Source organism: Delphinus delphis, chromosome 3, assembly GCF_949987515.2.
Source record: "Delphinus delphis chromosome 3, mDelDel1.2, whole genome shotgun sequence".
NCBI classification, from domain to species: domain Eukaryota; kingdom Metazoa; phylum Chordata; class Mammalia; order Artiodactyla; family Delphinidae; genus Delphinus; species Delphinus delphis.
The window spans coordinates 3,007,497-3,020,976 of record NC_082685.1 but is presented as its reverse complement, the minus strand read 5'-3'; the positions used below and the strand labels follow the sequence as shown (position 1 = coordinate 3,020,976).

Below are 13,480 nucleotides of genomic sequence, written 5' to 3'. Positions count from 1 at the left end.
AATGCATTGATTCAGAAAAAGGCATTTGATATAGAATTACCATACACAGAAAATCAAGAAGGGTGAAAATCCAGGGAAAGCCAGACAGTGTGAAATTCTAGCTTCAGCACACACTGTCGAAGCTGTCTGGGGACCTGAGGCTTGCCCTACCTGCCCGGAGGCATGAGAGGTGTCTCAGCTGAAACCCAGCCTCTTCCCCTCTGTAATGGAAGAACCAAGAAATCACTGCAGATGCGAAGATGCAAAGACGTTCTTGCTTCCTAGCTTGAGTGTCTTTCATGCTGAGTTTCTCCCTCCGCCCCATCTCGTTTCCCTTAGGGGCAGTGAGCACAGAGAGGGCTGGAGTCCATGGATGGTCACATAGCAGGTCCAGGCTGGGCAGAGGGGTCCACAGGCCATCGCTGGGTGCCCCCTGGGTGTGGGAAAGAAGACAGATCCATCTCACGGAGTCCTCCAAGTGGGTCTCCTGCCACAGTTTGGGCCACACTGACCTGCTAACAGCCAGCTTTTCGAGCGTGAGGGTCTGTAACTTGATTCAATATTTTGTCTTTCCCAGCACTCAGCTTCTGTAATTCATAGAATTTATACTTTCTGTCTTAATCCATGGGGCAGCCTGTGATTTGGGCAGATTTCAGAATCATGCAGTCGGAGAATGGCAGGCTCAGGGAAGGATTTGCCAATTATATGGGACAAGGATTCCAGAAATCCTGGGCTGTTCCAGGTGGAACAGAAGGGACCAGAGGTGCCAAGGAAGTGGCCTGCTCACTGCCCAGACCCCTGCTGACCACGAGTGCTTATTCTTTCCTTCAGGAGACCCTGTGGGGTCACCCAGCTGGGCCACGCCTCCCATCCAGGACTAATTAGGGTGAGGCAAGCAAGGCACTCACCTCAGGCACAGAATTTAAGGTGATGCCAACAAAACAAAAGGAAAAAACCATCAAGGTGGAGAGACTTCTGACCTTTTGCTACCTCTTGAATTCGCGAGAACAGGACGTTGGTTGGTGATGGCCGTTGTGACCGTGACACTTGTGTTTTCCTCCTGTCGCCCTCCTGGGCCCCCCGCCTGTGCCCCCTCTCAGAAGGGGCACCTGTACTTCCTCCGTGCGGTGCGCGTGTGGCCAGGCGGCCACCCTGAAAGTGTTCTGAGTGTGCTGCTGTCAGGGAGCCCGAGCTGCCTCTCACCTGGGCCCGAGTTGGGGTATGGGTGCTCTAGCCCCTGGGGGGCCCCCGGCACAGGAGCAGGTGCCGGGATACGGGAGCCACATGGTGGGACAGGTTCCTGGTGGCTCCCGGCCAGGCCAGGATGGGGCAGCAGTGAGACCCACCCCCCATCCTGTCCCCTGGGCGTGCAAGAGCCTCACCTCGGGAGAGCAGCAGCCCCTACCTGACCAGTGCGGAGGGGCTGACCACAGGGGTGTGTACATCTTCTCCCACCCACCGGCAGGGGGAGGCTGGCTGCCACCCATGGGCTCAGCCCTGAATCCCACCCTACCCTCACCTCTCGCCTCGGGCTCCCTGCCAGCCTCAGACACCTCCCTGGGCCCAGAGCAGCGCTCGCAAGGCCAGGCCGAGGTTGAGAGGTCGGCCCCACTGTCCTCAGCCTGCTGCAGCCACAGGGCTGGACCAGTGGCTTTATCTTCTTCATTTTGCTTCAGGTTTTTATTTCTTTCTACTTTAAGTTCAGACCAAAAGATTCCAGAGTCATCCCCTACCCCTACCCTCCACCCCTCCAGAGACCCTCCAGCTGAAACCAGAGCCTGAGTTCAGGGACCCGAGTGGTGGGTATCGGGAGTGAGGGCACGAGGGCCACGCGGGGCCCTGCTGAGCCCTTGGGGTGCCCCCGGCCTCCGGCCACTCCTCTCCCCTCTGGGGACTCGTGTTCCAGCAAGTCGGGCGGGGCCCCTGCAGCGCTTCTGCTCTCCCGACCCCCCTACGCCGTCGGCACTTAAGCCACACGACAGAAGTCTGTAGCCCACACGACAGAAGTCTGTAGCGGGAGCTGCACACACGCCCCTGGGCGTGGACCCCGGTGAAGCAGGTAGTTCAAGGCAGAGCTTCGGGGACCGGGCGCAGAGGCCCTCACTCGACGACCTTCGTGCGATGTAGTGTTGTGCCCACCTGAATATTATATCATACATCGAGCCTTCTCTGTATTTGAACAAGAAAGCGAAACACTAGTTTCCTACTTAAGACTTTAAGGGTTTGTGGGGCGGGCGGGGTTAACACGACACTTGGTTTTGCTTTCCTTTTCCTTTGGTTTCATGCGGAGTGTGAGCTCGTGAGTGTGTGCGTGGACGTGTGTTAGAGCCTCACCAGGAGATTAGGCTGTTGGAGGCCAAAGGGCGGCTTACAGTTCTCTGCTTTAGTCGCTGAACTCCTGAATGTTTTGGAGAAACAGGAAACAGAAAATAGCAGATGTCATGGAGGAAAGAGGATAAACAACGACCAAAAAAAAAGGGGAAGAAAAAAAGCTCACACCCAAATTCACAAAACCTATTTTTTAAACCAAGCACATCTTGAATGCGTGTGGAACCTCAATGGGCTCAGAAAAAAAGATACTAATATATTTATCTCATTGTTTGTTTACATAAACCTACAGTTTCAGACCTCAGCAGATAAAAGGCCAGTCCCAGTGAATCCCAGCTTCCGCCGGAGCCTCTTCTGAGTAGGCCCTGGGGCGGGCGTGGAGGCCCCTGAGCCCTCCTCCCAGCCCGGCCTCTCCCAGCCCAGCTGGCCCCCCCCAGGCCTCCTGGCCAGACCCTGGCGGTCCTGCCAGCTGGCACAGCAGGGGTGGCTGTCACTTGTGGCCGCAGGACCTGAGGCTGGGCTTGGGCCCTTGGGATGGAGGTGCGCCCCCATCCCACTGCTCTGCCTGCGACCCTCGGGTGTGTTGATGTGAGGGTCCCTCTCGCGCCAAAAAGCCTGGAACTTTGCACAGCTCCGTGGGCTCCGGCGGGTCACCGCCCTCTGGGGACCCCCACCTCCACCCCGGCCGTGGGAGGGGCTCACTGGGCAAACACTGCACGGACGGCGCAAACGCTCTGAACAGTGTTGTTTTTGTATCAATGTCTGTGCAGTGACGAATGTATTTATTTCTCAGATTTGGGGCGAGTGAGCGGCAGACCGGGCTCCGCCACCGCACGCTCCCACCAGACCCAGCCCACCGCCGCCGGGGCTCCTCCAGGATTGCAGAAAAGGTAAAGAAGGAAAGAGGAACCTTTAAGCAAATACGAATCTCAGACTCGCAGCATAGCCGCACACCTCAGCCTGTGAAATGAACAATCTGGACCCAGACGGACTTTCAGAACCTCACGCAGCCGTGGGCTACCCTGACTCCCACCCGTCAGAATGCACTGGACTGGCCGTGTGCAGGAGTGCGATCCACCAGGGACCCCGGCCGCGCTGCCCGTGGCTGTCCGGAGTCGGGGTGAGGCCTGGGCAGCCGGGAGGGCAGGGTTCAGGGCAGAGGTGGCCGCATCCGTCCCGTCGCCTTGGCTTGGTGGGTGGGGGGAGGACGAAAGCAGAGGCACCAGGCCTCAGAACAGACCAGGGATCCCAGCCTTGCCGGCCCCCTGCAGGGACCAAGGCCCTTGCTCTTCCCCAGAGCCAGGTTGGGCATCACTGAACCTGTGAACCCGATGCCAGGAGCGGGTGGTGGAGCGGGGCCTGACCTCAGTCTGACCTTCCAAATCAGGGGGTGGGTGTGAGCTGTGGGGACTGAGGCTGCCTGGGACCCCCTGCCTAGGACCACCCACCCTGCCCCGGGCTTGTCACCCCACTTTAATTTTCTACCAGGAACCCCTCCCCCACCTCACCTTGCTGTTTATTGCTGTAATTTATTGACCTCAAATACGCTGCATAACAGACCTCACTCAGGGCAGGGAGGATCCCCAGGGCTCCCCGCCTCCACTTGGCGGGGCCCCGGGGGGGCCAGGTGCTGAGGGGAACCTCTTTGTCCCCCACCCATCACTTGCTTTCCCCCTCCCCTGTTGGGGGACCCCAGGTTGGGCACTGGCCCATTCACAAATACCTTGAGGGGGAGGGCGAGGGATGGGGTTATAGCTGTTTTGTTTACCGGGAACTGGAAGAGGGATCATGTCCTGCTACGCGCGCTTCCCAGGAAGGGGGGACCGTGATCGCACCCCTGTACTGGCCACCGCTACGGTCAGTCATCACACCGAGTTCACTTCCCTCGAGAGTTTGGATAAATTCAGGTCATAGCTGCAGGTATGCAACCCTCAAGTGTCATAGTAAAGCAGTTCATCGATTTCTCCATTTAGAAGTGTGCAGTCTTAATGTACAGTGATGAGAAACTGTTATTTTATGATCATTTCATTAAAAGCGTGATTGAAAAAAAAACAACAACCCAGTAATCAAGATAAATAACATTGTAATATAATAATGTAATATTAAAAAAACATCTTATTTGCAAACTATGGCCCTTGGGCTGGCCGGCTGTTTTTGTAAATAAAGTTTTATTGGCACCAGGCCCAGGATTCGGGTTTGGGGAGTGAGGCAGGGTCATGCCAAGGCAGAGTGGATCCTGTCTTTATCTAAAGGGTTGTGGACTCGGGGCATGAATTAATTTTGTTCGTAGAATGTTGATCTTGATGACTGAGTTCTGGATGCCAGGGCAGTGCCTTACTTGCCTGATCCTGAGGTGGGCTTTGGGGGGTGGACAGAAGGGCCAGGCTGGGACAAGCAATGACATCCCTGGGGACTTCTCCACCCAGGACAGGCAGGGTGGGGGGCAGCTGGTGCCCAGGGACCCCGCTGCCTACCTCAAGATGACCCCTCCTTGGAGTGGTTGGGGGCCCTTTGTGGGGGAGGAGAGCAGATGCCAGCTGACATCTGCTCAGCACCCCAATGTGCCTACCACCCCACTGAGCCCCAATGGACAGTCCTCCCTTAAGGCCTAGAAATGGGGACCGATTGCCTCAGCTCACCCTGAAAAGTGGCCCCTGTGTGTCAGCCCTGGCCGGCCACCCCACATCAGGGTCAAACCCTCTGCAGATAGTAAAGCTGTTCTTTTATTCGAGAAGTGTTTTTGGAGCGCTGCAGGAGCTGGGGCCGGGCTCTCTGCATCCCTGGCATCGCCCTGAGCAAGGGCTCGGGATGCCAGATCCTCCCGAATTTCTCATGACTTCGCATTTCTGAGAAAAATGCTTCAGTTTTTTGTGGCATGCAGGGTTACAGTCCCCAAAGATGTCCATCTCCAGAACCTGTGAATATGCTATGTGGCACGGCAGGGGGAAGTGAAGGTTGCTGATTAGATGAGGATGGGGGTGACCCTGGATTCCCAGGGGGCCCAGCGTCATCCCAGGGTCCTTATAAGAGAGAGGCGGGAGGGTCAGAGGCAGAGAGAGACGGGAGATGCTGCGCTGCGGGCTCTGAGGATGCAGGTGGGGCCGCGAGCCAGGGATGCGGCGCCTCTAGAAGCTGGAAAAGGCGGGAACCGACGCTGCCCTGGAGCCTCGGGAAGGACCAGCCCTGCAGGTCCATTTTAGACTTCTGAGCCCCAGAGCTGTCAAATAATAAATCTCAGTTGTTGTAAGCCACTAAGTTTTGTTACAGCGGCCATAGGAAGCTCAAACAGTTCCCTGCATAAAAGACGACCATAATCCTCCAGTTTATAGATGAGCACACTGCACAGAGAGGGGCAGTGACTTCCCCCAGGCCACACAGCACTGAGGCCACAGACACCCCTCTGCGGGGCCCCGCCTTGGGTTTCTAGCCACCAACGGGGCGGGTCCCCCTTCAGCTGCCCTTGGCCAGGGGAAGCCCCAGGGGGAGAAGCTGCCAGCTCCAGAGGCGCAGCAGGGAGGGAGGGAGTCTGCACCTCACTTCTTTCCTCCCTGCCGCTGGCTCCGCCCCTGGACCAAGCTCAGGGCAAGAGTTCCCCTGGACAGCCCAGTGCCACTGGTCCCTCTCAGCACCCTGCTTCTCCCTAGCTGGGGACTTGACTCTCCCTTTGCCCACCTGTAAAATGGGGTCATAACAGGACCCAGCTCATGGGGGAGTGAATGCAGGCAGCACAGGGGACAGCGCTGGGAACAGCACGGGCACTCCTGAAGTGTGACCTCTAACCTTATCACACGGGTCATTCTCCACAAATGCCCTATGACTCAGGGTCAGCTTTGGTGCTGAAGCCAGGCCTCTCCCTCAGGGACCCCCAGCAGCCCCTACTTTCTGCCCCCATGCTTCCCATGAGAATTTTAAAAAACCCTGAAGTTTGTTATTAAATTGGTTTCATTTTTATTGGATTCCAACCAAATACAGCCGGGTAGGGGTGGGGGACAGGGGCTAAGGGTCTTGGTTGATGTTGGGACAGGGGGTGGGCAGAGGGGACTGGGAGATCTCAATATGCTGACATTCTATAAGTCCTAACACTGCTGAGAACATACTCCCTCCTGTCTTGATGATGTTAAAGGCACTTGGATGTCGTTTTGAGGGGCCCTCGGTGTTGTCATGGCAACCAAGGTCAGGAGGATGCTAAGGGAACAAAACTAGTCCACTCTGTTCGACTCTGTGTAGGGCTGCTGGACACCCCATTCGGCCCTCACTCACTTCCTGCCATGAATGGGGTTGGGTGGGGTCCCCACCCTGGCTGGCTGTGGTCAGCAGCCTGCCACACAGCCCTGTTGGCCCATGTGCACGCTCTGGAAGCGGGATCAGGGCCTCCCGATGCTTCCAGCCCAGGGAGAATGGCCAGTGGCCCCTTCCACCTTCTGGCTGAATCCTTTGTGCAAAACTTCCAGGAGGGACAGCTTTCTCTCTGGCTCATCTCAGAAAGATCTGGAGGGATCCAGAATCCAAGTCAATCACCAAGCTTGTCCACGGGCCTGGCCTCTACGTATGTAGCAATAGGTTTGACCGTCAGACCCATTTTATAGACGTGGACACCAACGGTCCAGGTGGTCCTCGGTTGCCAACAAAGATTACACAGCTGCGAGGGCACAGAGCTGGCTTTGAACCTTCTTACAAGGTCCTTGAGAATACTGTCTAACCTCCCTTCTGCCCAGGGCCTGGCCACACAAAATTTCCTGTGCCCCTTCCCCCAAGTGATGCCCTAACTGTTGTCTGGCCGAGGTAGAGAGTCGGGGCAAGGACCAGGCTGGGTGAGGCAGGGTCATGTATGGTCCCTGTCTGGTATCGGAATACTTCTGCAAAACCTCAGCTCCTGCTTGCATACCCCCAGTGACTGGGAACTCACTATCTGTAGAGCAACAGGGCAGTGACCTTGGGGAAGCTCTTCTTTCACCTGAGCTACAGTCTTCCTGTGACCCTCTCTACTCTTTGGCCCAAGATCTGCCCCAACATTGCAGAGACCAAGGTGCCTCTGTCACCTTCTCCCAACGACCCAGGTCCAGGCCTCCCTGTAGCTTGAACCTTTGTTCTGGCCTTTCTCCCCGTCGCTGCCCCTTCCATGCCCATAACAGGGACCCTGAGAACCGTCCACGCTCTGGTCTCCTTCCCGAGGTGAGCAATGGGCCACGGGGCTGGGCAGGGGTGCTGCAGACTCGGGATTGAAGGTCACTCCAACTGGTCTGCTGGAGAGGGACACCTGGAAGCCATGCTCCTGGGCCAGGGGCCAGGACGGCTGTCCCTCCTGGGCGGTGAGAGCAAGGAAGCAGGTGGCAGCTGTGAGGGATGGTGGGAGGAACCAGGGGAATGGCTTCTCCTAGCGGGCAGCCCACCCTGCTTGGCCAACAGGTCCTGGCGGGCGGGAGTCTGGGTGCAGGGGCATCTGGGCCAGCGGGTCAGGGACCATCCTGCATGCTGGACCACCTCAGGGTGAGCCTGACCTCCTCAGCGAGACCGTAGCGCAGCCCCTGAGATCTGCCCCAAGATGGCCAGCTGAGCGCGAGTTGGGTGTGAGCTGTCTGGGTGTGAGCTGAAATGTGTCCCAAGTGTGAGCTGCCTGGCCCAGGTGTGCGCCGGTCTCTCCCCAGAGCCCTGCGTGCCCTTGGTGAGCTCTGGAGCTTGGGACACCTGCTCAGTGTCAGCTGGGTGTGAGGTGTGTGTGTTCCACTCTGGAGCCGTGCGTCTGGTTGTATGTTCCGGGTGTGCGTGTGTGCTCTGGTGTAGGGACGGGGGCGGGGTGTGTGTGTGTGTGTGTGTGTGTGTGTGCAGGTGTGAACAGTGAGGGCTTTCACATGCCCCTGGTGACCTCCGTGGGGTTCCAGGTGTAGACCATCTCCACCAGGTGTAGACCATCTCCACCAGGTGTGAGCTGTTTACGCCCGGGACCCTGGGCCTCTGAGCACCCCCCGCCCCCTGCCCAGCTCAGCGACCACACGAGGGGCAGGAAGACAGCGTGAAACCCTAAGAAAACGCTTGAGAAACTCTGCAAAAGATACATCCTGATGAAAAAACAGTCCTGTGGTTGGGTCTCTACAAAAAAAGGGGAAGTTGTGCCAGGAGCCGGCTTGCGGCCGCCCCCTACGGGAAATGCATAGGTGGTAGTCAGATGGGCCAGCCACGGGCTGGCGTGGATTTGGGCGGAGACGGAGACGCGGCCTCTGGCGCAGGCGCAGCGGCGGGGGCCGCGGGAGGTGGGCCGGGGCCTCTCAGATCATCTTCATGTTGAACTTGCGGGCGCCCCCCTGGCCGGCAGCCGCGGCGGGCCCGTCCACCTTGCGGAAAGAGTACTCCACCGAGAAGTTGTTCTTGTGCTGCCCGCGGCCGCGGCTCCACACGAAGAGCAGCAGGAAGCAGAAGAGGACGACGCCTAGGAAGGTGATGCAGCCCATGGCGGTAGACACCAGGATGGTGGTGAGGTCCAGAGGAAAGCGCACGGCCGCCTGCGTGTCGTTGCGGCCCTCGCCCGGGGTCCGGTTGGTGGCTGGCTCGGGCTGCACGCTCAGCGTGGCGAAGTAGGTGTCGTTGCCGCCCGCGTTGCTGGCCACGCACGTGTAGGTGCCGCTGTCCCCTGGCCGCGCGTCCCGGATCTGAAGCGTGCCGCCCGGCAGCACGCGCGCCCGGCCGGCGCTGGCGGCGGTCACCGCGCGGTGGCGCGGCGTCACCCAGGCCACGGTGGGCGCCGGCTCGCCCTCGGCGCGGCACTGGAAGCGCACGTCGTCGCCCGCGGCCGCCGTGACATGTTGCAGCCGCCGCTCGCGGATCTTGGGCTTGCGGCACACGAAGTACTCGAAGAGCACCGAGTCCGGCAGGTTGCGCAGCGCGTCGCCGCGGACCTCGGCTGGGGTGGCGCAGGCCGGCAGGCGGCCGTCGAAATTGAGGGTCTTGCGGCGCTGCACGATCCAGAGCAGGCGACAGTCGCAGGCCAGCGGGTTCCCATCCACACGCAGCGTCTCCAGCGTGTTGACCGAGTGGAAAGTGCTCTCCTCCAGCGTGGACAGCAGGTTGTTAGAGAGGTTGAGCAGGCGGATCTGCCGCAGCCCCAGGAAGGCCTGCGGCTCCACCACGGCCAGCAGGGCCCCAGCCAGGTGCAGCTCACGCAGGCGCACCAGGTCGCGGAAGGACCCTCGCGGCACCGTGCTGATGGGGTTGTGCGAGAGATTGAGGCAGGTGAGGTGGGTCTGGTGGCGCAGGGCGGCGGCCGGCACGGCGGTGATGTTGGTGTGCGTGACGGACAGCGAGGTCAGGTTGAGCCCCCTCAGGCTGCCGGCGGCCACCTCCTCCAGCAGGGGCCAGTTGTCGATCTCCAGGTGCAGCAGGCCCGGGAGCCGCTGGAAGTTCTGGTCCTCCAGGGCGGCGATGGCCAGGTGCCGCAGCCGCAGGGCGCCCAGGCCCCGCAGGTGGCCCAGCGACTCGCCCGACAGCGCCGTCAGGTTGCAGCGCTCCAGGGTCAGCTCCTCAAGCGCCAGCAGTCCCGCGAAGGCCCGGCGCGAGATGAACACCAGGTCGTTGTCGCCCATCTCCAGCCGGCGGAGGCTGCGCAGGTCCTGGAAGGTGTAGTCCAGGAGGATGACCAGCTTGTTCTCGCTCAGGTCCAGCAGCGTGAGGTTGTCCAGGTGCGTGAAGACGCCGGGCGGGATGAGCTTCAGCAGGTTGCCGCGGAGGCGCAGCTCTCGCAAGCGCGGCAGGTTGGCGAAGGCGCCGGGCTCCACGTGCGCGATCACGTTCTCGCTCAGGTCCAGCTCCTCCAGCAGCGGCAGGGCGGCCAGGTCGCCCGGGTTCAGGCAGCGGATGCGGTTGCGGCTGAGCTCTAGCAGGCGCGTCTCGGCCGGGATGCCGTCGGGCACCGCGGTCAGCCGGCGCCGGGGACAGGCTACCGCGCGCATCTGCACTGTACACTCGCAGCGGGCCGGGCAGCCCCCAGCGGGGGGCGGGGCCGCGGGCAGGAGCAGAAACTGCAGGCTCAGGACACACAGCCAGCAGGTCATGGTGCGGAGCCTGGGCCTAGGGCCGCGCCACCATCCTCGTGGGCACCTGAGGGCGGGGGCAGCGTTAGCACCCGTATCCCGCCATCCCGCCATCCGCCACCCCGGCCCGTCCCATCCCATCCTAGTAGCTAGCTCAGGAAGCGATTATCCACCGTGGGACCCGGGATCCCCCTCTGGGGTGTCTACCCAAGGGCTGGGTAAGGAAGTAGTGTGGATGGATAATCAGGGTCCATGGAGGGGGTGACTTCAGACCAGGACAGATGACATTTGAGCTGAGACCCTGGGCTGGGTTGAACTGTGTTCCCCCAAAAGAAACGTTCAAGTCCTAACCCTGGTACGTGGGAAGGGGGCCTCGTTTAGAAATAGGGTCTTTGCAGATGTGGTGAGTTGAGACAAGGTTATATTGGATTAGGGTGGCCCTGAATCCAATGACTGATGTCCTTATAATAAGAGGGAAATTTGGACTCACACATAGATGCACACAGAGGGCAAAGGCCGCATGAAGATAGAGACAGAGGTTGGAGGTATGTGCCTACAAGCCAAGGATGGCGGGGGCCCCCAGAAGTCGGGAGGGGCAAGAAGGACCCTCCCTTGGAGACTTCAGAGGGAGCATGGCCTGAGACCCCTGGATTTCAGACTTCTGGCCTCCAGAACTGGGAGAGCATAGATTTCTGTTGTTTTCAGCCACTCAGTCTGTGGTACTTTGTGTTTGGCAACAGGAAGCTAATACAGACCCAAAGAATGACCAGGAAAGGGCCCATGGGTGTTGCAGAAAGAGGGTTCCAGGCTGGGGGAAGAGCCAGTGCAAAGGTCCTGAGGCTGAAGGAGTGGCTGGTGAGGCTAGGAGTACAATGAATGGGGGTGGGGAGTGGGAGATGCACTGGAGGGTTCACGGAGGCTGGATGATGTGGCTGGGGAGGCCCGGAGGGACAGATGCCAACACGCCTGGGCCTTTGCACCTGCGCCTTCCGAGTTGCTCCATCTCTCCTGGCAGCCAGCTGGCCCTCCACCCCCTGTCCCCGCACCCTGCTGGGCTGCAGCCCGGATCCCGGGGCCAAGGTGGGTGGGGGTGGGGAGGGCATAAGCAGATGGCAGCCTGAGGGTGCTGCTCCGTTGGCCAGGCACCTATTTTCAGCATCTTAGCAGCTGAAGCCCCCAGGCATCCCCTGACCACCCCTGACACATGCTTACTGCCTGTTTCCTCACTGTTCCCGCAGGCCCGGCTCGGCAAAGACCCAGGCTGTAGATTCTCATCTGCTAAACAGCGGTGTGGCCAGCTCCAGCCTTCCTGGGCCCTTTCGGGAATTTTAAGTGAGCATTAACACACACAGAGCCCTGAGTAACTTAATGCCAGAGGTGAACCATACGTCACTGGGGGGAGAGTTTGTATTTTGCAGGGGTCATCAATTTAAGATGAGGTCATACTGGAGCAGGGTGGGCCCTGATCCAATGACTGGTGTCCTTATAAAAGGGGAAATTTTGATGCAGACACTCAGGGAAGGTGGCCACGTGACAACAAAGGCAGAGACTGGAGTGATGCATCTATAGGCCAAGGGACACCAAAGAGTGCCAGTAACCATCAGAACCTGGAAAAAGCAGGCAAGGATCCACGCCTAGAATCTCTGGAGGAAGCACAGCCCTGCTGACACCTTGATTTTGAACGTCTGGCCTCCAGAACAGAGAGAAGAACTTTCTGTTGTTTTAAGCCGCCATGTTTGTGGTATTTCATCGTGGCAGCTACGAGACCTAACGGAATATCCACGGATCCGTAAGAAAAACTCGCACGTGGGAGCAGGGTGAACAAGGAGGTTTGCTGCAGGGTCGTTCGGAACCGCAAAAACTGGGACTCACCTAGATATCCATCAATAGGGGATCAGGTAAATAAATTGTGGTCCGTGCCCGCTGTGGAACACAGGGAGACTTGTATGTACCAGTGAAGAAAGACAGTGATGTAGTTATATGGGGGGGGGGGTGAATAAAAATCCCCAAACTAACCTAAGTGTCCATCAATACGGGATTAGTTAAATAAACTGTGGTCTGTGCCTGCTGTGGAATCAAGGAGATCTGTATGTACTCAGTAGAAAAAGAGAGCTGAGATCTAGTTACATGGAGGAAAAATGAACTAACCTTAGCACCCATCAATAGGGGATCAAATAAGCCATAATCTATGGTTATTGTGGAAGGCTGGGAGATTCAGATGTACCCACAAGGAAAGCTGGCTGAGGTGTAGTTCCACAGGAGGCCAGGGGGAAGCAAGGTTGCCACACAATCACAGACAGCACAATCCTATTCGTGGCAAAATAAAACCAAACACCAAACTCAGTTCTTGATTTGGGCGGGCACATAAACACAAGCGCAGGTGCCCCTGAAACGCCTGGGAAGTCACACACCGTTCGGGACAGCACTGTGAGTGGCGGGAAGGGAGTTGCCGTAGTGGAGAGTGCGGTCCCATCATGAGGAAACCGAGGCGCCCCTGGCCTCCAGGAGGTCACAGGTCTTAGCTCCCTGTCCCCGGCTGGGAAACCTAGCAGGGAGGCAGAGGGAGGGAGTGAGAGGCATCTGGCTGTGCCTTCCCCCTGCAACTGTCCTTAATCCCGACCTGGGCATTGCAGGGAACATAATCCTTCCCTGAGGCAAACTTCTTCCCAGGCTCTTTTTCTAGGTCATTCCCTCCCGTGTGGTTGCCCTGGAGAGCATGTGGAGAGGCCGTGTCCCAGGAGGGGACATGACAGTCAGAATTGATGGTTCCCTGTTCAGCTGTCTCTTTTCTACGTTAAAGGGGCTCTGAGGTCACTCCCAGGTCGCCAGCCCAGCCCAGGCTGCTCCCTGTGGTCAAGGGATAACGGTCCCCCAGCCGGGGATGGGGCACAGCTCCTCAGCAGTCTGCTTTGGAGGAGCAAGGCCCTCCCTGGCTCTGCCCCAAGAAGGAAATAACTGGTATTGTTCAGCCCCCCAAACAGACTCCTTGTGGGGGCAGAGCTGCCTGCATTGTGCCTTCTGCAGGAGAGAATTTCACGCGCCCGGCCTCTCCTTGCCTTCCCCTCCTCCCTCTCTCCCCCTCGCTCTCTCTGCTCCAGCCCCACAGGCCTCCTCGCTGTTTCTCCAACATGCCTGCTATGGTCCTGCCCCAG

At 58.8% G+C, this 13,480-nt stretch overlaps 1 protein-coding gene across 1 annotated transcript; it reads right to left on the bottom strand.

The window, feature by feature from the left end:
- Window positions 1-8,391: 8,391 nt before the first annotated feature.
- LINGO3 (leucine rich repeat and Ig domain containing 3) lies at window positions 8,392-10,482 on the bottom strand. The gene has a single exon (XM_060007335.1). The coding sequence runs from the start codon at window positions 10,467-10,469 to the stop codon at window positions 8,571-8,573; it is 1,899 nt and encodes a 632-aa protein (XP_059863318.1). The 5' UTR covers window positions 10,470-10,482; the 3' UTR covers window positions 8,392-8,570.
- Between the last annotated feature and the right edge of the window lie 2,998 nt (window positions 10,483-13,480).